Source organism: Oryctolagus cuniculus, chromosome 7, assembly GCF_964237555.1.
Source record: "Oryctolagus cuniculus chromosome 7, mOryCun1.1, whole genome shotgun sequence".
Lineage (NCBI taxonomy): Eukaryota > Metazoa > Chordata > Mammalia > Lagomorpha > Leporidae > Oryctolagus > Oryctolagus cuniculus.
This window is the reverse complement of record NC_091438.1, coordinates 124123566-124148935: the sequence shown is the minus strand read 5'-3', so window position 1 is coordinate 124148935 and position 25370 is coordinate 124123566. Positions and strand designations below refer to the sequence as shown.

The 25370-nt window shown below is 50.0% G+C and overlaps 1 protein-coding gene across 5 annotated transcripts in view; it reads right to left on the bottom strand.

The window, feature by feature from the left end:
- LOC100353437 (AGBL carboxypeptidase 4) overlaps window positions 1-25370 on the bottom strand; it is a 669119-nt gene that overhangs the window by 198999 nt on the left and 444750 nt on the right. For 3 of the 5 annotated variants that reach the window (XM_051857790.2, XM_002715109.5, XM_070078543.1), the window contains 2 exons: window positions 23294-23507; window positions 15099-15632 (listed from right to left, as the gene is read on the bottom strand). The exons of the other annotated variants lie outside the window; for them this stretch is intronic. In XM_051857790.2, the coding sequence (XP_051713750.1) occupies window positions 15475-15632; window positions 23294-23507 (372 nt within the window). In that variant the 3' untranslated portion in view covers window positions 15099-15474. Of the gene's footprint in view, window positions 1-15098; window positions 15633-23293; window positions 23508-25370 lie in introns of those variants that run through there. 5 annotated transcript variants of the gene reach the window in all.

Genomic DNA, 25370 nt, shown 5'->3' with positions numbered 1-25370 from the left:
AGTGCTCCTGCAGAAGCAGCACACGGGAGAGCCTCCCTGATGTGGGATGGGGGAGTCAAGAGCTGCAGGAAGTGGGGGACAGCCATGACCACAGACCTTACCCTTGTCTGTTCCCTCTGCCTGTACCGCCTTTACCCTCCATCCCCACCCCAGCTCGTACCCAGCTGTCACCTGAGGACCAGTGCAGCAGTCAGCTTCTGTAGGAGACTCAGGGAGAACCAGCCAATCCTGCTTTCCTGCCCATGGCCCCCACCTGGCTTCGAGTTCAGCCCAGGGACACAGGTGCACTAGTAGTCTATCTCCACCAACCCCTTCATTCATGCATTCACTTCCTGAACTGCTGCCAGGCCCAGTGCTATGCCTTGGGATGCACCTGTTGCCTCCCCTGTCCCAGGCTCCACAAGGTATCTGCACCATCTCATTATCCTGGTGCTAGCCAGGCGCCTGGCCCAGAATGGCTTTGGGTGAGTATTTTCTGAGTGAATAAACATTTGAGAACATTCTTTGAAATACTTCAGAGTAAATCTGGAGACGGCACTCCTCCACTCAAGAGTAATTTAATAACCACAAATGCCTTTAACACAGTGGGGAGAAGAAAGGAAAAAAAAAAGGTGTGTGTTTCCCTTATTGCTGCTGTTAAAATAAATGGCATTTTTAATAAAGTGTCCCCATACAGTATATAGAATATGGCCACATGATGAAATAAATAAATATCTGGTGAAATTATGCATTGCAAAGAAGACTTTTTCTGGTCTTTTGGTTATTAAATTTAATCACTTCTGAGCGGGGCCCCTACTCTTTTTCCTAGAGGCAGGTACGCTTTTGATTAAAATGTGGGCCCCAGAGCACTTTCACGGGAGAAGCTGAGCTGCGTCCCTGGAGGAGCGGCAGTGGCGCCAGCCAGCGGGATGATGGGGGCCAAGGCAACAGCCACTGTTTGCCTCGCACTTGATGGACGTGTGTCCCCAGACAGCGTGCTTAGCAGTCACAGGGTGTATGGAAATCTTGCAATTAAGGCAAAGTCAAATTAGAGACTACATAAGCAAAATACAAAGGAGCTCTGAGTGGCAGCACTGTGGTTGGCTCTGGAATGTGATCATCCCTCTCCAGTCCCTGCCTCAGCCACTCACCAACTAGACGGCCAGGAGGGAAGTGTATCTTGTTGTCAGGGGGCAGTTGTGCCTTCCTGGTCCACGGAGACACCTTGGTCCACGATTTTTGGAACCTTTAACAGACTTGGTTCCCGCTCTGCTCATTAGCATCCCCTTAAGCTTCAGGATCCTCATCTTCATAACGGGGGTGACAACGACCACAGAAGGGTCAAGGTAAGGACTTGTGGGGATTTCACTCGGGAAACTCGTTGATGGGATTAGGGTGCTTTCCTTGCATTTCCCCCCAGTCCTGTTGACCCAGGTGAGGAAGCTCAGCCCAGGAGTGTAGCTTGCCTAGGAGCCCAAGGTGAGGCCGGGAGGGAGCAGACCATTCTGCAACGCAGACGTCATGCACTGTGCCTATGGGGCCCAAGAAACAGGTTTCTTCTCACCCTTTCTCACCCAGGTACCTGGCTGTATATGAGCCATTGTGCTCTGGGTAGGAACCTGGGATAAGCTGTCACTTGTGGGTTCAAACAGTCCTCAGGGGCAAGACAGTGGGGCAGAGCAGGGGAGCCCATGGCAACTCTCATCAGCTTTGGTTCTTGCTCAGCGCTGGCGATATTTCCTCAGCTCGGGCTGGGGTGAATTAGGAACCTGCCCTCATGGAAGTCACACTCTGGTCAGGAAGAGACCAGAAGAGCCCAGAACTGTGCAGCACCGAGTCCCACTCCTACGGTCTTCACAGTGTAGACCAAGCCTTCGACCTCCCTGAACCGAGTCCCCAGGGAGCCCTTCACCTGACCCCTGTTCGGCCGAGCAGATGGTCGCTGTCATGCCCGCTGGGAAGAAGGATGCAGAGGCCGGTGGGGTGGCGATGAGCTGAGCCAGGAGTTCCCCTCCCGGCCATAACCCCGCAGAACCTCTGCTTTCTTCAAATCTCGTCTTGGTTTACTTTTGTAAAAAGTTAAAGCATTGAAGAAGGCTCTTTTGTTTTCTTCCCCATGGCAGCCCTGATCAGGACTATCCCAAAGTTGGCATCTGGCTTTCATGCCCAAGTTTTCACATGGATATGTCCATCAACAACCTACAGTAAATGCTGTACATTCAAACATTACATATATGTGTGTGTATATATATATATATACATATGTATATATATATATATGACTGGAGCTGTGGCACAGTGGGTTAAGCCACCATCTGGATGCCAGCATCCCATATAGGAGTGCCAGTTTGAGTCCTGGCTGCTCTGCTTCCCATCCAGCTTCCTGTTAATCTGCCTGGGAAAGTTGTGGAAGATGACTCAAAACCTTGGGCCCTTGCCTCCTATGTTGGAGACCAGATGGAGTTCCTGGCTGCTGGCTTCAGCCTGGTCCAGCCCTGACCATTGGAGCCAAAGAGCCGATGCAAGAGCACTCCCTCTCTCTGTCTCTCTCTCTCCTTCTCTCTGTAACTATGCTTTTAAAATAAATAAACTAAATCTTTAATAATTTTTACCTATATAGTCTCAAGCTCCACATTTCACTCCACCATTGTTTTATTTTACATTATGATTTTGAGGTCTATGTATGCTGATAGATACAGCTGTGGCTTTTTTGCTGCATGGTAATTCACTGTGTGAACAAAATCAGTATGTGAGTGTGTGAGTGTGTGAGTGTGTGTGTGTGTGTGTGTGTATACACACATGCACTATGATCCTGTTGTGGGACATTGCTCACTCTTTGCACCATCCTGCGTTGCTTTACAAGGGAAGGTTAGCATCCAAGCAGGGCAAGAGGAACACTTGTCTGACTTTGTCATACAGTGCAGAGCCTGGTATCCAGCTGGCTCCCAGGCATCACCAATTATTAGAGGCACTGAAGCTGTGATGTAAGGAACAATGGATTTGATCTCAGAAGGACCTGGATTTGAATCTTGACTCTCTATTATGAACTGTGTGCTCCTGTTGGCTGCTCACTAAAAAAGGAATGAAAGAAAAGGAAAAATAAAGAAAACAAGCCACGTTATAAACAAAATTTAAAATCCCAGGGAGCCCAACCCACATTCAAATCTGGCCTTGGTTCTATTCCACGCTGCTTCTGACTGGCTGACACCGGACCTTTCAGTAGACTCCAGTTGGCCTTGGGCCAGGCTCTCTGAAAGTTAGGCCCACTGTGCAAACTCCCACCCCCAACTCTGTCCCAATCCCCAGTCCTCAGAGAGGACAGCAACAGGCTAGGCTACACAGTGTTAAATTCCTTCCTCTCCGAGATTGGAGCCAACAAAGCTTTCTGCTTAAATGGCCTATAACTATCTCCCAAAGCTCAGAAAAGTGCACAAGTCAGCAAAAGGAAAATAATTTAAAGGTCCTTTGGAAAACAGAAATCCAACTTTCCTCCTTCCACCAGCTGTGATGGTCTCTCGATAGAGGCTCTCGTTTTTTGTATCCCAGGCCTTCCTGCCACTCAGGGGAATCTGCTTCCTGATGGGAGGGAGGGAGGGAGGGAATGGGGCAGGAGAACTGTAGTAATCTACCTCCTCAACCAGACTGCTTTGTGGTTTCTAAGCCCTGGCCGTGACTGTCAGGGTCATTTTGCTGTCAGGGTCCATGGAGTAGGGGCAGTCACAGCAGCCTTGTTAACAGGAAATTGAGGCTCTCAGACAGGAAGTGAACAGACCCATGTCCAGCACAGGTCAAGTGAGACACTCCTGACTAAGTGCTCAGTGTTCTCCCATTCCGAAGGGTGGGCTGCACCTGTTGGCAAGCTCCTATCATGTCCCTGGCGTGTGCTCAGCACCTTATGCAACACCCTAAAATGTTGACACTGTTATCCTTGCTACTGAAGCTGTAAAATTAGCTCCTCATTGCAGGTAAATCTCATGATCCAAAAAGTAGAGCAATTTGGCCAAGGTCGAGGCACTGAAAAGCAGAGGAGGGAAGGTTCAATCCCATACTCACCTGGCTCCATGGCCTACATGGCTTCCACAGCAACAAGGAAGTGGCCAAAGAAAGAACTGAACAGAGACATATGCAGCAATCCCTCCCTCCCCTCGACATGTTTCTTCTCTGCCCCTCTTGACACAGGGGCAGAGGCTGTCCCTGCTGGCACCCCTCTGTGAGGGCCCAGGGGCTGCATGGACCTGGCAGCCCTGGGCACTTCCCATCTGGGCCATTGCATTGTGGTACTCACAGCCTGGTCCCCACCTGGCGGTACTCTTAGCATCCTCTTCATCTCTTATCTGAGTTATTCCAGTATCCTCTTTGGCTCCCCTTCCACCAGCCATGATATCAGCATTGTCTTTCTAAGTCACAAAGCCCCAGGCTCTAGCCCCTGTCCATGACCTTCAGAGCCGAGTGTTTCAGCCTGGAACCAAGGCCCACCATGGTTGGGGACCTACACACCTCCCAGCATCACCTCCCAATATCACCTTCACCTCCCCTCCTGGCAACCTTGAGCCTCTCTCTGCAGGTATCCTACCCTCTTCCACATCTAAGTCCTTGCCCACAATAATAACTAAGATTCAGAGTGCTTCCTACGTGTCAGGCATAGTTCTATGTGCTTTATAGATATTAACTTAAGGCTCTTGGGAATCCTAGGCCTCCATTGTATGCAAGTGGAAACAGAGTCGCAAGCTAAGTAAGAAATGTGCTCACTGTCACAGAGCTGATCAGTGGTGAGTCCAAAGTCACAGCCAAGCCGGGAGAGGTCGGAGATCCCCAGACCTGGCCGTGTCTACCCTCTCCTTCTTCACTGACCTGGTCATAGCCTCAGGTCTCATGACCCCCTCCCCCCATGAAGGGCTTTCCTGATCCCTCAAGGCCTTGAATTGGCAGACAGAAAGGACAGCCACCGGCTCTGATTCCTTTGGTCATCAGGGTCCAGGCTTCTTGGGAGAGCTGCACATCACCTGTGCTAGGCCCTGGGTGGGCCCATGCACTTGGAGACAAACACCCTGTTACCACCTCAAATGGCTTACGCTGCAGTGAGAAGATGGGCGTACCAGGACAAGGCAGCTTGGTAAGACTGACAGTGGTCATCAGAGGGTACCGCAGGGCAGGGGCTCCCAATCCAGGCTGGGGGAGGTAGGGGTGGGTGGGGAGCAGGAGAAGGTCATAGAGTAGAACATGGGGGAAGTTCCAGATGGGAGAATCAGCTGGTACTGCTGTCACAGGTCCAAGAGAGCAGACAGCATGATCTTTAAGATGCCTGGCATTCTATCACCCAGGCTCGGATACCAGCTCTGGCTCCTCCAGGTCAAGGCTATGCCCCCTTGGGCAGCTTACTCAACTCTTTCAAGTTAGTTGTTTCCTTATCTGTGAAATGTGGATGGTGTTAGCATCTGCTTCTTTGGGTTGTGCGAGAACAAATAAAAGAATAAAGAGGGTCTGGCATACAGGAAGTACACACAGGTTGTTAATGAATAAACATTGTCCAAATCTGTGTCTCCTGCACCCCGCACATGGTAGAGCCCAGCAAATGGGTATAAAGAAGACTTCACCCAGCCCTGCTCCCAGTTTGCTGACAACCTGGGGGAAAGAGCCAACCAAACAGATACAGCATCACCACGCTCTGAGTGTTAAGATACAAGAAAGGTGCGGTTGGGAGTGAGGTGTGGAGGATGCACTGGAAAACTCTAGGAGAGGAAGTCCTTTTAGAAAGAGAAAAGAAGGGCACTTGGAGGAAACGCAAGCATTTGCACAGAGGCTTCAAGCCTGGCAAGGAGAGGGTCTGTTTTTGTTTTTCCCCATAGTTAATGATCCAGGAGGACAGCAATGAGCAAAGGCCCCCGACTGGATAGGTGCAAGCTATCTCAACAAGCCACTGATTCCCAGGGGCAGGAGCAGTGTGAGGGGTATGTGAGGGGAGCAGGGGCACAGTGAACACCCTGTCACTCCAGTGCTAGCTGCAGCTCAGACTCCAGAGCCTCCAGAAATGATGGCAGTGTGGAAATCCCATCTCTGCTGAGGTCTGGGAGGAGCTGCAGGTGGCCATGAGTGAGAACTGTGAGCAGTGACTGGCTGAGAACCGACGACAATGCTGCAGGGCAAGCCTCCTTGGTGTTTCCCCCTCTGTGTCCTCTCTGATGGCAGCTGTACCAGGTCCAGTGGGTTCTGGTGTGATTGCTGGCATTCTGGGCTCACTAAGGGCTTCCGAGTAAAAGAGAGCTGCCCACTCCAGCCGGCAAAGACAGCCTTTTTCCCATACTCTTCCCACAGAGCATTCTGTGTAAGGTGGCTCAGGCCCTGGACATCTATTAGCTCCTCCCTCCCATAATGCCACTGGTCTGATCAGGAGCCCCTCACCCTATCCCTAGGCAGGGGCCGAGAGCTGAGTTCACTGGGATTGAGCTGCAGTGGCCCCAGGGTTTTTCTCTGCTTCATTCCTCTCCCTCTGTCTTTGGGGTCCTGGAATGGGGCTACAGCCTTCTAATGCGTCTTTGATTCTTACCATTTATTTTATTCAATGATTTTCAAATGAGTGCCTATGATCTGTCATGTTCTGGAAATACAACAATGAGTGAAACTGAAACCAAGAGGTTAAAGTGGTTAGTGAATGTCATAATGATACAGTTTGTGACGTATTCAGAAAATTTGGATAGGTGCATAAAGGAGCCCTGACAAGTGGACAATCCCAGCTGTGCTTTGTATGGGGTGGGGAGGTCTGGGTGCAGAGGGAGAAGACATGGGTCTGGGTCCCTCTCTCTTCATCATGTCCTGGACACAAGGACACAGGCACAGAAAAGTGCTGAAATAGGAATGTTTTACTCTACTGATTCTTGAGATTTCTTCATTTACTTGAGAAAACATACTCTTTCTTCCACAGTCTCATCCAGTCGACCACCATCCCTGGGAAGCAGGTGGAGCCAGGATGACCATGCCATTTCACATACAGGAAGATGCGTCCCGAAGTGCTGGGGCCCACCTCTGAAGTGACGTGGCATTTGGTGGGCAGAGCTGCTGTCACAGCTCAGGCACTCCACCCTGCCTTCTGCCCATCTACCCACAGCTTCTGCTGGTCACGGCCCATTCATTTGAAATCACCAAAATGCAAGTGTGTACCACTTGTCATGGCAACCATGTTAGAAAGTGGCATTGTTTAGAGCAGTGATTCCCCAGCTGTAGTCCCTGGCCCAGCAGTGTGAGCATCACCTGGGAACTTGTTTAAAATGTGCATTTGTGAGCCCAATGCTGCGTCGGCTGAGTCTGAGATCCTGGGTGGCATCTGATGATTTGTGTCTTAGCGAGCTCTCCAGTGGTTCTGCTGCAGGCTGAAGTTTGAGAACTTCTGGGGTGCTGGAAAGAGCACAGCACTCAGAGCCACCCTGGAGGTCTGATGCCCTGGAGTGACCCGAGCAGCAGTGCCTGGCAGGGTGCTGTGCACAGCAAGGACCCGGCATACTTAGGGTGCTGCATGGAGGGCTGCACAAAAGACAAATGACCTCACAGCCACCCCCGCCCTTCAGGGAGAGTTCACATGTCGCCTCTCAGAGCTCTCCCCTGACCACTGGCAGGTGGGGGAGTCCTAACTGCTGAAATCGTCCAGCTCAGAGGAAGCTAATGAGCGACAGAAAGAGGGGTCTCTCCCATTCAGGGACCACAGGCTTTTGTCTTTACCAATAACTTGGACAAAATACGAACGAGCCTATCTATATGCTGTAAAGCTTGGAGAAAGGCTGTGGCATAGAATAAAATTCCAAAGGCACCCCTAAAATGCCCAGATGCGTGGTTAGGAGGAAGCTGAGAAGGCACAGCTGGAACTGGATTCCAAACAGTGTCGTGACATTGTGGGGAAAAGGCTCACACAAGTCACAGTGCTGGAGACGCGGCTTAACCATCTAGAGAGCAACGTAGCAACACATGGGAGGGACTGGAAAAAACGGTCCCACCCTTTAACCCGCAGAGCCCCTCCTGAGATTCTATTCTACAAAGGAAAAAAATCACCGTGAGGAAAACACTTGTAAATGATCACGTCAGGCAGCGTTATTGCTAAAGGCAAGAAACGAGAGACACACACAGCTTAGAGATAAGAGGTGAATCGCAGCGGCCCGGCACTGGGAAGAGTTCTACACTGACCATTAATAAAATCAGGCAGCAGAGGAGGAGATGTGTGCTGTGTGCTGTCAGCTGACATGGGCAGGATGCTGACCAGGACTGCGGCGAGCACAGGAGCTGCCCGTGGACACGCGGGATGGACACTCGGGAATGCACGAGGAGCTGGGCTTGGCTCGCGGGCTTGGGGCTGGATTTTCTCCTTAGATTTTGGATTTCTTTACATTTTCTCTTGTAACATAAACTAAAATGGAAAAGAAGATCTCAACCAGCTGGAATGTTGGTCTGCAACCAATAAGATGAAATGGAACAGGGATGGACGTGAAGTCCTGCATTTCATTTAAGAAATGTAATTGAAACATTCACACAATTGGGGGGAAAGGGTGAGATTAAACAACTGTGCAGATGAGAAAGGGGAGGAAAAAAAAGGGAAGCAAAAGACCCCACATTCATGGAGGCCAGGCCTGCAGGTGTGGCTCAGTGGCAGGCCACTGTGATTACCTTAACAACTGCATAGCGGACAAGTGACAGGGGCGGGGAGACCGTGGGGAACTTGCCCAATTTCCTCTAATCTAATGAAGAGTGAAGTCAGGATTTGAATTCGGTATGAGTTCCTCTGGCTCCCAGATTCTTGCTGTTTTTTCTGACAACACAGTCAACGACAGGCATAAGTATCCTGTTAGCCAAAAAGAGGGAGCAGGGGGGTAGCTGGTGACACTCCCCCACCACGCACTTTCAATCTCACCTTACTGAAATTTATTGGTTCTGTCTGAGACAATTCTATTGCTAACGATGCTAATTCAAAGAGGGAGAGTAGGGACAGGCGTTCGTGGTGCGGTAGATTAAACTGCCGCCTGTGAGGCTGGCATCTGCGATCAGAGCGCAGACACACACAGTTCCAGTCCCCGCTGCTCTGCTTCCAATCTAGCTCCCCGCGAATGCATCTGCGAAAAGTAGCAGCAAAGGACCCAAGTATTTGGGTCCCTTCCAACCATGTGGGAGACCTGGATGGAATTCCAGGTTCCTGACTTTGCCCTGGTGTAGCTCCAGCCATTGTGGCCATTTGGGGAGTTAACCAGTGGATGGAGGATCTCTCTTTCTCTCTCTCTTCTTCTCTCATTTCTGCCTTTCAAATAAATAAAATAAATCTTTTAAAAATGGAGAGAATAAGAGGTGACATCCTGTGGGTCAGGCTCTTCCTACAGTAGTGGTCACTGGGCCCTGTCTTTAGAGACTGGCTATAGAAAGGCAGGCAGGGTACTCAGTGTTCTGAGCGAGAGATCCTGGATGCCGGCCGGGGCCCTTCATCACATTGTCCTAGGAGGCTCTACGATCCCTATTTTTAAAAAATATTTATATGTATTTATTTGGAAGTCAGAGTTACACAGAGAGAGGGAGAGATACAGAGGGGGAGAGAGAGAGAGAGAGAGAGAGAGAGAGAGAGATCTTCCATTTGCTGGTTCACTCCCCAAATGGCTGTAATGGCCAGCACTGGGCTGGGCTGAAGCCAGGAGCTTCATCTGGGTCTCTCACAAGAGTGCAGGGGCCCAGGGACTTGGGCTATCTTCCAGTGCTTTCCCTGGCACATTAACAGGGAGCTGCTTTGGAAGTGGAGCAGCCAGGACCTGAACAGGAGCCCATATGGGATGCCTGTGTCACAGGCAGCAGCTTTACCTAACAAACCTGTTCAAAGTCACATACTAGAAAGTAGCAGAACCAGGATCTGAACACAGAGCTACCTAGACCCAGGTTCCCTGCTGTTTGCCATGGGGCCTCCCTCACAAGAAGTGGTAGGACAGAATTTGAGCTCTTTGTCAGCTAAAGAGCAATGCTCGCCACCCTCAACTCCACCAACAAGCAGTAATAAAAAGTATCCTTTGTGACCTTGGAGGTAGGGAACAGGAACAACTCTAGGAGTTCCAGGGAGGTTGAATTTCAGCTCAGCCGAACACTGCAGTGAGGGCGAGAAGTGGCTGGGCTCTTGGACTGAAAGGTGCACACGTGGTCTGGAATGGCGTCTGTGACAGTGGGGAGGGGATCTGAGAGCAGAACCTTGAAGTTCACTGTTCAGTCTCAGGTTCCACGAGCGTACAAAACTGCCCGACAGAACCCCATTAACACCAAAGAATTAACGAGAAGATCTGTTGGTATCTCTGTTTGCAGACACAAAAGCAAAACTTAACATGCCCAAGGTCAACACACTGACCCAGGAGAAAACAAAACACAGAAATGCCCTTAGGTTTTGTAGAAATTTCTCCTTTCCGTAAAGAAGAAACCAAACTCTAGAAGGATGTGCAGTCCATAATAATTAGAGAGAATATAAGTTTTCACTTATTAAGTTGGCAGAATAATGCAATAAAGTAGTCACGCCCAGTACATTTATAGGCAGTGGTAAAAATGTCATTCCTTCTGCGTGAGGTGAACGCACCCTAAGAAAACAATGGCAAATATAAAGAGAAAAAGCTGGGTGACATGAAAGTCCTCATCTGAGTTTCATTTACCAACAATGTGGTCATCTGAGGCAGGTACATGGGCCAACTGTGTGGAGGTGAGTGGGGGAGCATGCACAGGGAAGCCCCAAGTCTGGGGGACAAGCACCAAGCTGCTGGAGCCAAGCCAAAGTCAGCAGTGGAGGCAGGACACGGACACACTCAGGGGAGGGACCAACAGGTCTCACGGGCAAAGGACAGGAGAGGAGAGAGCTGGCAGTGCTAACTCAGGGCCATTTATCCACTTGTGCTGGACACTCTAATTACACCCTCAGTTCTCCTAACCACCCATGAAGCAGACATTATTACCTCCGTTTTCTGGATGAAGAAGCTAGTGTTAAGACTGACGATGTAACTTGCCTCATGTGAGTTAGTAAGTGCTAGAGCCAGGAACTGAGGATGGCTCCATTCACCTCAGAACTCCGGCTCCCTCTACTGCTGTATGTATGGTGTACAGCGAGGCCCAGTGTACACTGGTGGGCCCACGGCTTAGCCCCGGTGAGGGTCTAGGCAGTGTACCAGATGGCTTATGCTCCTGTAGCTTTATGTCTGTCCACTTTGTGGCTATTGGAGTTGAAAGTTATGGATTTAATGGAGCAACAAGGAAACGTATTAAATACACAGACGAGGATACAAATCTGATGGCATGCTAGGATCACAGGGACATAAAATACATATTGATATTTTAGAAAAAAAAAAAAACTAAATGAGATCCATCACAACACTTTCAGCACTGCCGTTAGGAGGGTTTCCCCTATTACTCCAAAAAATTCTATAAAGTATTTTTTAATTTATACTCATTTTTAAAAAGTCATATTTAAGAAACACAGACAAGAGGGGGCTGGCGCCGTGGCTCACTTGGCTAATCCTCCACTTGCGCCGCCAGCATCCCATACGGGTGCCGAGTTCTAGTCCTGGTTGCTCCTCTTCCAGTCCAGCTCTCTGTTGTGGCCCGGGAGGGCAGTGGAGGATGGCCCAAATGCTTGGGCCCTGCACCTGCATGGGAGACCAGGAAGAAGCTCCTGGCTCCTGGCCACTTGGGGAGTGAACCAACGGAAGGAAAACCTTTCTCTCTGTCTTTCTCTCTCACTGTCTAACTCTATCTGTCAAATAAAAAAATAAAGAAAGAAAGAAATACAGACAAGAAACTCAGGCCCCTTCTTTCTGTCTCCTGTGGTGACAGAAGACTTTTTTTTAAAATTTTTATTTTTTTGACAGGCAGAGTGGACAGTGAGAGAGAGAGACAGAGAGAAAGGTCTTCCTTTGCCATTGCTTCACCCTCCAATGGCCGCCGCGGCCAGCGCGCTGCGGCCGGCGCACCGCGCTGATCCGAAGGCAGGAGCCAGGTGCTTCTCCTGGTCTCCCATGGGGTGCAGGGCCCAAGCACTTGGGCCATCCTCCACTGCACTCCCTGGCCACAGCAGAGAGCTGGCCTGGAAGAGGGGCAACCGGGACAGAATCCGGCGCCCCGAACGGGACTAGAAGCCGGTGTGCCGGCGCCGCAAGGCGAAGGATTAGCTTACTGAGCTGCGGCGCCGGCCGACAGAGGACTTCTAAAGATGACACCCAAACCTCATCGATCCAGGTTCTGCCAGCTCAGTATGGACCATCCTGTCTGACAAGACTCACTGACCTGCTACAGGAATCAAAAATATCTATGTGCAACAGCGAGAGAAAAATCACTCGTGACTATATAGAAAGACACCTCCTGTGTTGTGCCCCACTAAACAGTTTTCCGTGTGGCAACTCTAACCACAGTTTTAGAGTATACTATCAATTATTTAAGAAGAAATTTATTCTCAATTTCAAATATCCCCAGGCATTGTAGGAGGACTGTTAATTTTTATTTATTTATTTATTTATTTATTTTTAACTTAGGAAACACTCTTATTCCTTCATTAAAGTAGATATAATGAATTCTACTAAACTGGTATTTTTCTTTCTTTTTTTTTTTTTTTTTATTTTGACAGACAGAGTTAGTGAGAGAGAGAGAGAGACACAGAGAAAGGTCTTCCTTCCGTTGGTTCACCCCCGAAATGGCCACTACGCTGCGCCAATCTGAAGCCAGGAGCCAGGTGCTTCCTCCTGGTCTCCCATGCGGGTGCACGGCCCAAGCACTTGGGCCATCCTCCACTGCCTTCCGGGCCACAACAGAGAGCTGGACTGGAAGAGGAGCAACAGATGGAGGATTAACCAAGTGAGCCACGGCGCCGGCCCTAAACTGGTATTTTTCAAAAGTGCACTTGTGTTAAAGTTAACATGTCCTGCTTAATCCCAAAGCTACTGAAAATCAGGCTCTCCAAGCCAAAGCCCAGGAATCTATATTTTAAGCACCTCAGCAAATTCTTAAGTTTGGGCAAGTTTGGCAAGTGCTCTGCTACACAGGATATGGCTTTGTGTATGTTCTTGGATGTAATAAAAATAAAACTATGAATGCCTATAAGCAGCACTACTCTTTCTAATCTCTCCAAATGGCTTGAATTAATGAGATCAATTTTCACTGGCTAATTACTTAGGTCCAGTTTCCCCTGAACACCCTCTGAAATTACACATCTAGATTCTCAGCCCTGACTGTCATTTTCCACGCATCTTTCAGGGAGTGCTAAAAAGGTCTGTTTTGAACAGACCTGGGTTCTGATCCAGCTCCACCACTGTGAGCTCCAGAAACTTGGGCAAGAAATTAGCCTTTTCTGGGCCCTTATCTTCATTGGCATGGGTATTAAGAACGACGGCCTTGTCTTCCTGTCCTAATAACTGGTACCAGGTACACAACAGGGGCTCGCCCCATCTCAGTGTAGCTGCTGTGTGAATCCTCCGGATTCCTCAGCAGGAGTTCTTCCCTGTCATATTCATTTCTCACTTCATTTTGCCTTTACCCACTAAGGACAATACCTGACACCTGCACAGGTCTTCACCACTTACAAAGCCCCTTTTCCAGCTCTCAATATGTTACTCTGCACAACAGCCTATTATGGATAATTATGTCCACGTGAGAAGCAACAGGCCCAGAGGAGTCAGGTGACCTTCCTGGGCTGGTAAAGCCAGGGCTTGAACCCAGATCCTCGCTCTTCCACAGCCCTCTGCCTTCCCTCACAGAGGCATCGGGCATTACACAACAGTTTCACATATGTCATGACATCTTTATTGTAGACGTTTCTCGGTTTCCCCCGCTAACCTACAAGCTCCTATAAAGCAGGTACCATTTCCTTTGATGGCAAATGCTCACAGGCTCTGGGTGTCCACACCTTCACCATGCTTAGGGATGAGATCAGGCATGATGCATAGTTTCCTTTGGTTTCTCATATGAATACTCCACACCATTCAAGCCCGCTGCCCCATGCTATTAAAACACATCTTAAACAAGAATTTACTGATACCTACCAAGTGTCAAGAACTTTACATACCTCACAAAATCAATGAATCCACGTTAAGTACCTAGAAAAGTCCTAGCATGTCTATTATTATTCCTTCATTATTTATACAGCCTGTAAGATAGGCATCATTTTCCTTGTTCTACTGATAAGGATTCTGAGAAATTAAGTGATTGGTCCAAGATCACACTGCTAGTTTTGGGAGGGCTAGGGAAATTCCATAATAGAAAATTCACATGTAAAACCTCATTAGGAGCATATATTTCACATTACAAAGGATTATTTTATGTACTAAAATAAAAGTTCTCGAAGTGGTAATCACTTCCCCTAGTTATTCCAATAACCTTGAGTTTTTCACTGTAGACCACCAGTAAATGGATAAACTATCAGCAAAACCAGAGGCCAAATGAGTAAAAATTGCCAGCATTCATTGAATCTTATATATATATATGTATATATATATGTGTGTGTGTGTATATATATATATATATATAGTCCCTATAACAACTCTGCAAGGCAGATATTATCTCCTTTTTATGGAATAGAAAATGGAAACTCAAAGAGATTAGGTTAAGACCAAAGCAAGAAGGGTAGCCAGGCCTGAAACCTAGAGGTGTCTCCCCAATGCCCTATATGCCATGCTCACTTCACAGGTATCACAGAAGGAAAATGCACATCAACACAAGATCCAACATGGTTAGCCAGAATGTGTGCCGGGTACATTGGGACTCATTAAGAAAGAACCATATACAAATTACGGAACTTGAAAGATCACTCAGGATATCAGGTAGGATGAATGGATACCAGGTGACACCGATATAACACTACCTCCCCCCCCCCCCATCTAAGATTATTGTCCCCCTACACCTCCTTACAGAGATAGAACCAAAAGGCCAGGGAAGCTGAATTTCAGATCACCTTAAGTGAGAAAGGTGACTGTCAGAGAAAGAGACCTGCTTTGGAGACAGCCCTTCAGATCCGGACAGCACCCCTGACCCTCAGGTGCCGTCTCTCCTTCAGACTGAAGACTCCTCCCCGAAAAGAGAAGGCATTTCAGGCCGCACACACCTCTGCTGTGTATCTGTGTTATAAATAAATGAGGATAACGATAGTCTACATCAAAGAATTAATGAAGCTTTATTATAGAACAAAATAGAGGAACGGGATCGAAGTCCTTGGATGGTAAAAATATCAGTTCCAATCCTGCTCAAGTGACAGGCAGTTCAGAGATACTTTATCCTGCTGCAGAAAGAGTGCCTTCCCCATCCCCATAATGCCACTGGCACCAGGCTGCTGCCTCAGTCTCAGCAAATCCTCTGCCTTCTTTGGAGTAGGAAGTCCAAGTTCAGAACAAGTTGCTGAGCCCAGAATCCTACTGGCTCCCTGTCCACACACCGCCGTGCATGGTGGGGTCTGGTCTGGACAGGGCCATGGACGCAAATCACACGCCACACAATGAAAACACGAAGGCTTTATGAAAAATCCAAAGTTTATTGCAAATTGTATTTTGCTTCCCTTCGTTCTTCATTCTTACAGGATTTATTGATATCCATGATTTTTTCACAGATGTACTTGTTGACTTTGGAGAGTCTCTGTGCAATTTCAGTTTCATCCACAGTTTCTTGTGCTATTCTGTCATACAAACACTCTGGACAGGGAGAACAAACAACAAGACCAAGGATTAATGGTGAATCTGAGGATAGATCTGTAGGGGGAGGGTGGGCCTCCTGATCTACCAAGTCACACATCTGGCACAACTGTATCTTTAAATTTGTACCATGGAATGTATTTAGAAAAGCATAGGCACACACTGTGAGTCCACAGTTTAGAAATAATGACAAAACACCCGTGCGGCCACCTTGTGGATAACGGGACTCTACTGGGCCCATGGAAGACCCTGGATGCCCTCCCTCCCCCACACCACCGGTGGTAACCACTATCCTGGAGTTCTGCTCTTCATTTCTTCTTGTGTTAACATCTAGGTATGCATATGTATAACTGATGCCTGGTGTTTCCTTACTGTGTTCAGCCTTTTGATAAATGTGCCAATATCTCTCTATCTCTGTATCCTTTTGACTTGCTTTCTCTCACTCGCTGTTCCAGCCTGGAGATTTACCCACGAAGAGGAGAGCTGGAGGTCATTCATCCTCATTGAGGAGTAGTGTTTTATGGTGTGACTGTACCACACACTTTAAATACATTTTACTATCAGTGGATACCTGGCTTTGCAGTTACCAACACCCTGGCATACGTCTGTGGGGCACCCAAGCCGGAACTTCTCCACTCTTAGGCTAGGTATGGAACTGCTGAATGTCAGGGTGTGTGCACAGGCAACTTTACTGGGCGATGCCTGGTAAACTGTCCTCCCACAGTGCTTGTGCTGAGTGGCACTCTTAGCAGCAGTGTATGCAAGTACTGGATGCTCGTTTCTTTAGCAGCAGTTGACACTGTCACATTATTAAGGTTTTGACAGCCTGGTGGGTATGAAGTGGTGTCTCATTGTGGTGATTGCTAATGAGGTTGAGGACAGCTACTCTCTTACCGAGTCTATCATTGCTAAGACGAAGCCAACAGCCAGCCCCACACGAGGCCTGGCAGGAGTCTGATGTCAGGGACTGGTTTCAGAGCCTGGCCTGGGGACATGGTGTTAATCAGTGTCCTAGGTTCCTTAGCTCAGTAACAAGGATAATAAGCCATGGATTATCTTTCTAGGGCTGATATGAGGCATGTGGGATAAACATTTTATGAGTCTTCAAACTGTAAGGAGTATGACAACTCTGTGGGGTGTTATAACTATTTTATGTCTATACAACTACTAACTCTGAGGGCCTCACTCAGTGCTTGGCAAAAGGAAAAGATTAAATCAATATAGATTGAGTGAGTGAATGAAATCAATGAATGTTTTTCCAGGGAAACCTGAGATGCACAAAACTGTGGACATAAGAGGATTAGGGTGTGGGTGGGGTAGGCAATCATGGGCCTAAATGAAGGCTTCTTTGAGCCTGGGCCTCCTCATCTATAAAATAGGGATTTCTATGGAGAATAAGCACAGTGTTGGCTTTACCAAGCCAGCCCAGAGCAGGTGATGTTCTCAGAGAAGCAGAACGTCAACCCTGGCAGGGATGGTAAAGACTAACTCGTGCTAACCCCTCCACTTCTAGGTGAGAAAACACAGGCCTGGAGAAACAGCAGGTTTGGGGCAGAACCCCCAGGTGCCACCCACACTCTGGCCTGTGCCTGGGCAGGGAGCCAGCTGCGCTGCAGTGGCACGGGCTGCAGGTGCACACGCTGGCAGCGTTCTTTCCCTGGGGCACCCTTTCTTCCCCGCCAAGAAGGGTTTTCCACAGTGGTGCCTTAAAGGTTTTTACTTGACCTCCACTGCTGCCTGGCCACTCCCCAGCCTGACCAATCCTTACTTTATTTGTCTCCACCTTTCCAGAGGACTGAGAGAGACAAGAAGGTGGGCAGTTCTGCCTCTCCAGCTCCACGTCTGCTACGTCCATGTGCGGCGGCCCCCCTCCCCTCCAAGCTATCTCATGAACCAGTGGCTCTGCTCATCTCTGTCCACATACCTGGGCCCTACCCTTCACCTGCCTCCTTCCAGATCCAGCCCTTCCTGGAACCTACTAGAGTGAGTGGGGATTCCCTACTCTACCCACCAGCCGGGTTCCCACACCTGCCTGTTTTTCTCTCTGACCGAACTACATTGTCTCTCAGCACAGATTGGGACTTGGGTGTTCCCTTCCCAACCCTGGGCCAGGAAAGCAAACACTCGCAGTGGCCTTGCTGGAACTGGAACCAAGAAGGGAGACAGTTTGTGATGAGAAATTATGGGGTTTAAATATGGCTTAGACATGTGCAGCCTCTACAGGGGAAACTCTCTGGATCTCAGTGTCACTATTTGCAAAAGGAGGCTGTCACCCTATGCAGGGGTGGGAAACTCTGGCCCATGGGCCTTTGCGGCGTGCAAAATCGCTTGGTCTGGCCACACCAAGGTAACTGCAGGTGGGATTCAAAATGCGACAAATGTAGAGCAGGCTAATTTTTGAGCTGATCATTTTCTATGGCCTACTAATGATATTATAAAGATGGCCCTTGGCAGAAAAAAGGTTTTCCACCCCTGCAAAAATCTCAGGAGATTCTTGTAGCGCCAAGTCTCTAGTTGTTTGCAAGGTAGAACGGGCAGGTGAAGAGGTGAGGGAGAAAGAAGGGGGAGGCAGGAGAGTGGGTATGGAGGCCGCTAGAACCCCGAGAGTGAGTGGAGAAGAGGCAGAAAGGTGCAAGCGGAGGACGGATTTCAGAGGAGCCCCCCCCCCCCATTCCAACCCCTCTCATTCCCTGAGGGAAAAGCACTGAATGGCTCCTCAGGTTGATTAAAAGGCTTCATTAGACTCCCGATATTAATCACCTGCACTTGCCGGCAATGTCTCCCTCTGCGAGGGAGCATTTGAGATTACTGCTTAATTAACAAGGTTTATAACAGCGCTAATGTGTCCTATTAAAAAAGTTATAAAAATTAACCAGAACGCAGTGCTGTGGCTCATTTAGAAAACTCAGACACTCTGCAAAAGGTCATTCGCCCTTAGAAGGCTTAACTGTCATTCTGGAGCTTGTCACTAGAGCAAGACTCTGCTGGAGCCCTCTGGCTTTCATCTCTCCACGGCAGGGTCAGTGTTTGCTCCATCCTTCTGCTATCCAGAAAGAGGTGATGTTTAGCATCCAAGGGAAGAGGAACTCCTCACCAACCTTATGAACACAAAGGCTTCTACCATGTTTATTCCGCAAATGTGAATAAATGTGATAAAATCAGATACAACACATGCAAACAATCCCAATCCGGGAGTCAGGCTGCATGGGAAGAATCAGGCAAACTGGAATAGCTCACAAAACGAGGCTTCAATGGTGATTATACGGTGGCATGGGAGACAGCCACAACATTGCCCTTCAGTAGGACTGGAAACCTTGGTGATCTCCCTCGGCCTGAAATCCCAGCTCAGCTTGGCTCTGGCTCTACTTGGGTCTATGCCCTGGGGCAAGTCAGTTTCCTTCCCATTCATTTACATAGCAAGCTTTTGCTGGACAAGGCTTGCTAGAAGGCAAAGATACTATTAAGAAGAAATCAGAAATGGAAGCACCCACCAACCCCAAGAGATGGCTTCCCTGAGCGTGGTGACAGGCAGTTGGCTGAGCAGGCAGGGCTGCTGGAGGGGGCAGGGGCACTGTGCTCCAAGCTCTAGGAACAGCATCTGCAAGTTCCCAAGGGTAGCGGGAAGAAGGCTTGTTCAGGGAATGTAGTAGCTCATTATAGCAATAATTTAAGAGTTCAAGGGGAATGTTGCTGAAGGTGTAGTCAGTGGCCAGACCACGAAGGTGCTTTTATAAGATGTTCATAAGTTCCTCCTTTAGTAGTGAACACGGCGGGGAGGGGCAGCTGTGACCATGGCCGTGGCCACAGGATCAACTCTGGCTTTGGGAAGATCACCCTGGTTACACAACAGTGGGGGGTCTGGGAGCTGCTGGGGTTAGTGTGAGGATGAAGTGGCATGGCCCAGACTACGAGATGAGCAGTGAGTAGGAAGAAGTGGCTAGGGCAGACAGCTGGTGAATGAGGCATGTGGAGGAGGCAAGGGTGCGGACTGGGTCCCTGGCTGGTGGTGCCATTCACTAAGACAGGCAAAGAGGAAGAGGCAGAGGGTTCTTGCCGAAGGAGTAGACAGCAGTGAGTGGTGCCGTCTGTAAGATGACTAGCAGGTGCCAGGACACATGGATGAGGAACCCAGAAGAGTGACCTGAGGTCAAATACAGACTTGAAGCTTGTCATTCACTGATTCAACAAACATTTAGTAAGCACTTAGTATATGTAGGTCCTGAACAAGATGTTTATAAAGTTTATATTCAGATGGGGGTAGCAGAAGAAAGAGAAATTAGATAGTTATCAAGTAAACAAGAAATGCTGAGCAGAGACTGAGTGGGTGGTGTGATAGAGAGCAATGGAGAGGCACTCAGGACAGGCGGTGGGCATGGAGAGATCTGCTTAGGGAGGCTTCCCGGAAGAACAAGGAGGCAGAGTGTATGCATCGGGTGGAGGGACACTGCTGGTGGCAGGCACAGAAGGGGTTGGAAGACGGCCTGTGTGGCTACAGCATAGTGGAACTGGGAAGGGTGGTGGTGGAGAGGACATCGCTGACCAGGCATTGGATCACCACGTCCCAGGCAGGGTGGGCGTTTCGACCTGGAGCCACGGGCATGCTGAAGGCAATGGGAACAACGGGAGGAGGGGAGGTCAGTCACGGGAAGCTCAGTGGGGTGGGAGTGCAGAGGAGACACCCACCAAGGAGACTGAGGGGCTGGAGAGGTGGGAGAAATCCTGGGCCTGCAGGATGCACTGCTCAGAAAAGGAGCAGTAGCCAGGACCTGGTGCAGGTGAGGAGGTGCGAACAAGGAAGTCGCTGGGGCCCTCCCAGTGACCGGTGACCGAGGATGAAGCAGAAGCCTGGGAGTGGGAGGCACCTGGCAGGGGCAACGCTGTGAACACAGGCAGAAAATGCAGACAAGTTTCTCAAGAAGCTGGGACAAGGAAAGGCAGGCAGATGCGACAGCAGCTGGGTGACGGACGTGGCCTCTAAGGAGTGTTCGTACTAAGTGCTCTTGTAGTAAGTGGTGTGTTAAGCAATGCTGGCAGGAGCCAGTCCAGCGGGAATGCAACTGAGGAACAAGGGACTTAGGAAGGCAGGTGAGTGGGGATCCAGAGCCCAGGTGGAAAGAATTGCTGCCCCAAGTAAGACAAGGAAACTTCTGAGACATGCAGCGGAAGGATGGGGGGTTGAGTTAAGTCTGTAGGTGGTTCACGGTTGTGGAAATTCCTTTACTTTTCCCTGAAGAGACAAGAGCATCTTCTGAGAAACAGCCAGGTGTGGACTGTCACGCCCAGAAACACTTGAGGTTCAAAAAGGGATTGGTAAACCCAGGAGTCGATCAGAGAGGGAAACTGAGCTGAGAACCGTGATTCTGTGCGAGCCCAAGCCGCAGAGCTGAGGGCCACCTCTCCTAGGTGCATTCGTTGCTGCAATCTCAGGCAGCCCTGGCCATTTAGGAGGTGAGTGTTCAGCTGAGGAGCTGCAGCTGTGGAGGGGTGGTGATTTCTAAGAGCCAACACCAAGGCTCGGCCAGGGCACCGGCTGGCGGGTTTCCTCTGCCCAGCACTCACTCACTGAGCTCCTACCACGTGCCAGGCACTAAGGGGATGGGCCCCGGGCCCCTGGGGCAGACTCACGGCAGGTGGCTTGTACCACAACAGGACAATGGCAGACACTGGATTACGTGAAGGCACCTGGGACCTGCTGAGTCACCTTCAACAAGTGTAGCACAATCAGCCAACCACCTGCCAGGTTGGGCAGGGCTACAAACCCCTGCCAGAGGGTTCTTTGTCAGGGCAGCCTTCCAAATTATGTCTCGTCATTTCAGACAGCAGCCAGGTGAACGTTATCTCTGATTATCTAAGACTACGTGGCTGCCTAAGTGAATTAACCAGGAGCCAGCCATGCAAGGGAGACAGCTGAGTTTGACTAGAACAAACCTGACCAGAGTCAGAGGGTATGGGGCCGAATCCAGGTTCTGAAACCTTGTGGCTGGGACCTCAGACTGGGCCCTTAGTGTCTGTTTCCCGCCATCCACACCTCCAAAACACACTCTGTAGCCGGCCATCCTTCTCTCCCTCCACTGCTGCGCCCTTGGTTTATGGCAGTGTCATCTCTCCCTGACAGCACGGCGTCAGCGTCTAACTAATCTCCCGAGGCGGCCGGCCGGCCCACGAGCTGAAGACCGCCGTCACCTCCCTGCTGTGAGCAGAGTGGACCTCGCTGCTTACTGTGGCCCTCACGCCCCTACGAGACCAACCTCCGGGGCCTCACGCTGGCCTTGGCTCCTGCGATTTGCTCCTCCTGCTTCACCACCCCTCAGGACATCACAGGGCTGCCTCTTCCACACCCAGCTCTCAGCTGGGGTGTCACCTCCTCACTCAGACCCTCGCCAACCGACCCAGCTAACACGGCCCCCTCTGTCCTACCACATGCCAGGACGAGGCTCACTCCACCTGAAATTGTGGCTGGGGCCTCGTTCGTGGACGGATGTGCCGTCTGCCCTAGAACCCGGCACAGTGGCCTGCTCAAAACACACTTGTTGGCCGGCTGAGTCTTATTTCCCTCATCAAGCAGGGCCGATGTGGGCACTTAAGAGAACAGGGGTTAAGAGTCCAGACTGCGAAGCCAACGCTGCCGGCTTGGGCTCCCGGCCCTGATTCAACCAGCAAATTACCTGGCATCTCAGCTACCTCACCCGTGAAACGAATAATAGTAGTAGCTAACAAGCAGGATTGTTAAGAGAACAAGTAAGTTAATATATATTCTGCTTTAAACAGACTCCTTTAAGAAAAAGAGCCTGAGGTGCAGGAAGTGCTCAAAATAATGGGCGATCGCTGTACTCCCTCTGCTGCCGCCACCTCCCTGCCTCTATGGTTTCTGTTGCCTGCACAGTTGCTGGCTGTGCCGTGTTCACTTTTCCTGGAGGACTGTCTCTTGTCCCACTCTGTGTCCTCAAAACCCAGTGGAGGGTCTGGCAAAGAATAAGAATTTGGGGAGGTGAGAGGATGGAGAGAGGGTAGGGGAGACAGGCCGAAGGAAAGACGAAACACAGGCAGGCAGGGAGGCAGAGCAAGGCGCCCTCATCAAATCTTTGGACAGACAGATGATGGCCACTTTGGCTGCTCTCCCACCCCTTCCATGCCCCAGAAAGAAGCTGAGGCCGGTGACCATCAGCTGGCCTTTCCCTCATGACCTGCTCCAGGCACAGCGCTAGAGCCACAAGCCCTGAATCCCCTGGCCTCAGCCTGGACTGCTCTCTGCATGCACGTGGCCAGGCCTTTGTCCCAGCTTCTTCTGCCCCTGAAGCACCTCTCCATGCACATCTGGCCTCCATGTTGGATATATCCTACGAGGCCCAATTCCCACCCCTGGGGACTTCCTCCCCGGTTTCCCTGCTAAGGTGCCCTTCCCTCCTGAGGACTCCAAGTATGTCATGTGCCCCTCTCGGCTCTCCCATGCTGGAACCCTGGACTGGACTCGTGCACTGGCTCATTTGAATTAAAGGTGAGCTCTTCTAGAGCATCTGTTTATCGGCTCTTCTCTGTCCCCATGCCCAGCCCAGGCCCTGGCCCGCAGGGACCCCAGGAAGTGTTTGCTGCATTGTGCCTGATGCATTCCCGATGGATGAAGGCCAGGACTTCAGTCCGTGCCACCCCACTCTGGGACCCACCTCTGACGATGCTTAGTTTGTGAGGAGACAGGGGCGGCTTAGGGACTGCGTCCTTCTTTTTTTTTGTGGCGACTCCTGTGACGCTTCTGTTCTTCAGAACATCTGTTCCCCAAATCATGACTGCCAGGTTCTTCGTGTACTTGGAGTCTCCTTGGGTTACTTGTAGCTGGTGCCATTTCTCCTCATCAACCCAAATCCCACTTCCCAGATGGACCTGAAAGAGATACGAACAGCAGCACGTGGTTAGTCCACGAGGCCAGCAGCTGGAGGCTTCTCCTGTCTGTTACAAAGCATGGCTGCCTGGCTGTAAGGGGGGGGGGTCATGCCACAGGTGCAAAATGGACTCTCCAGGGGTAAGAAAAACAGCTGCTGTTGGCTGAACACCTGTGACATGCCAGCCACTCTCTCAAACCTGGATGGAAGGCCCAAGACACCATTTTCATCTCAGATGCAAAAACCACGTTCAGAAAGGTGAGGAAGGCGAGGTGGGTGGCCACGGGTCACTCAATTAGGAAGTGACAGAGCTGGGATTTGGAACTGTGATCGCAAGGCTGCTGACAGCCTGGCTGAGCCTCTGGACTCACAGGCCTAACTCCTAAGTCCCACTACAGCCAGACTCCTCTCCCTTCAATGTGAATAATCTGGGCCACTGGCCCTCCCAGCACAGTGGTTCTCAGTCTTGGCTGCGTGCAGGGGCCACCTGGGGAGCTGTAAAAATCGCTGGTGCCTTGGCCCCACTCCCAGAGATTCTGATCTGCTCAATCTGGGTGTGGCGAGTTTAAAGCTCCCTGGGTAATCCCAACATCTGAAAACCCCTGCCAGCTGGGAGGAGGAGAGCAGCTGCTGAGGCTTTGCGGCCCATCGGAGCGTATGTGCTAAGTGCGTTCCCATCTCTGAGCTTCAGGCCCCTATCCCTGAAGTGGGAGAGCTGCATTTCATCTCAAGGTTCCTTCTGGCTCAGAACACCTACAATTTTCACAAATTAAAAGCAACCACAATGTACTCGCTTTGATTCTGAGGGTACAGGGAACGGAACCCAATCTTGTGTTCCCTCTGACGGAGATGATCCGAGTTTCAGTACAGAGCCAGTAAATGCAAAAGACCCAGAATGATCCAGCAGTGAGCTACAGGCTTTAGAATCTGTTCTCTTTTCTGCCTCTTTTGGCAAGTTACAAACCATTTACTAACCTTAATCATTAAAAAAATTAGTTTTGACTTTGACATCCAGCTTCTGCTGAGTCTATGACAGGAGGAAATGGACTCTGTGGAGACAGAGCGGGGGCAGTGGCTATGAGCTAAACTTTGGAAGGAGCGTGAGAAGGCTGTGGCAAAGGTCTGTGTTTCAGAAACAGCTGCACATGGGCTGTCTTGCCTGGGCTGGAGAGCCTGGTCCGAGAGGGCACACACATGCCAACTGAGGACAGGTCGGCAAGACTGATTATTCAAAAACCATTGCAGCTCTTTCTTGAAGGAAGGTGGGCACACACAAACGGGCAGGCAAGTCAACCAGCTACCCTCTTCCTTCACCAATTACTGAGGTTTTCCAACCATCAAAAAACTAACCAAAAAAAATAGCAACCCAGTCTACCCGCCATCATCAGTGAGTAAACTGTCTACGTGCCATGTCTGACTTCACCTCCCTTTGCTCAAAAGATCACTGGGACAGTGGCAGGTGATCTGATCCCCTGGCCTCCCTGTGCGGCAAACTTCAGTACTGCAGTCACTTCAGTGGGCCTGGGAAAGCTAAGCAACCCGGGGGTGAGATGTGCTCCTGGGGGCTGGGTAGGCAACACCAACCCCAAGGTCAAGTCTGGTCTCTCTTTTTTTTTTTTTTTTTTTTTTTTTTTTTTGCAGTTGGAAACGTAGGTGGGCAGTCTGTGTGCCAGGGCAGGTGTGCTGGGGACAAGGTCCCTGCTGCTCCCTGTGTCTCCTCCCTTGATGACGCTCTGGAGCCACCCACACAAGCTTCTGGAGACAGGGGGAAAATAAGGAACTCTGAAATCAGATTAAATTCTGAATCAGGAAGCCTTACAGACGAAGGCAGCTTTTCTTTTTCAAAGATCTCTGCCCTTTTGTA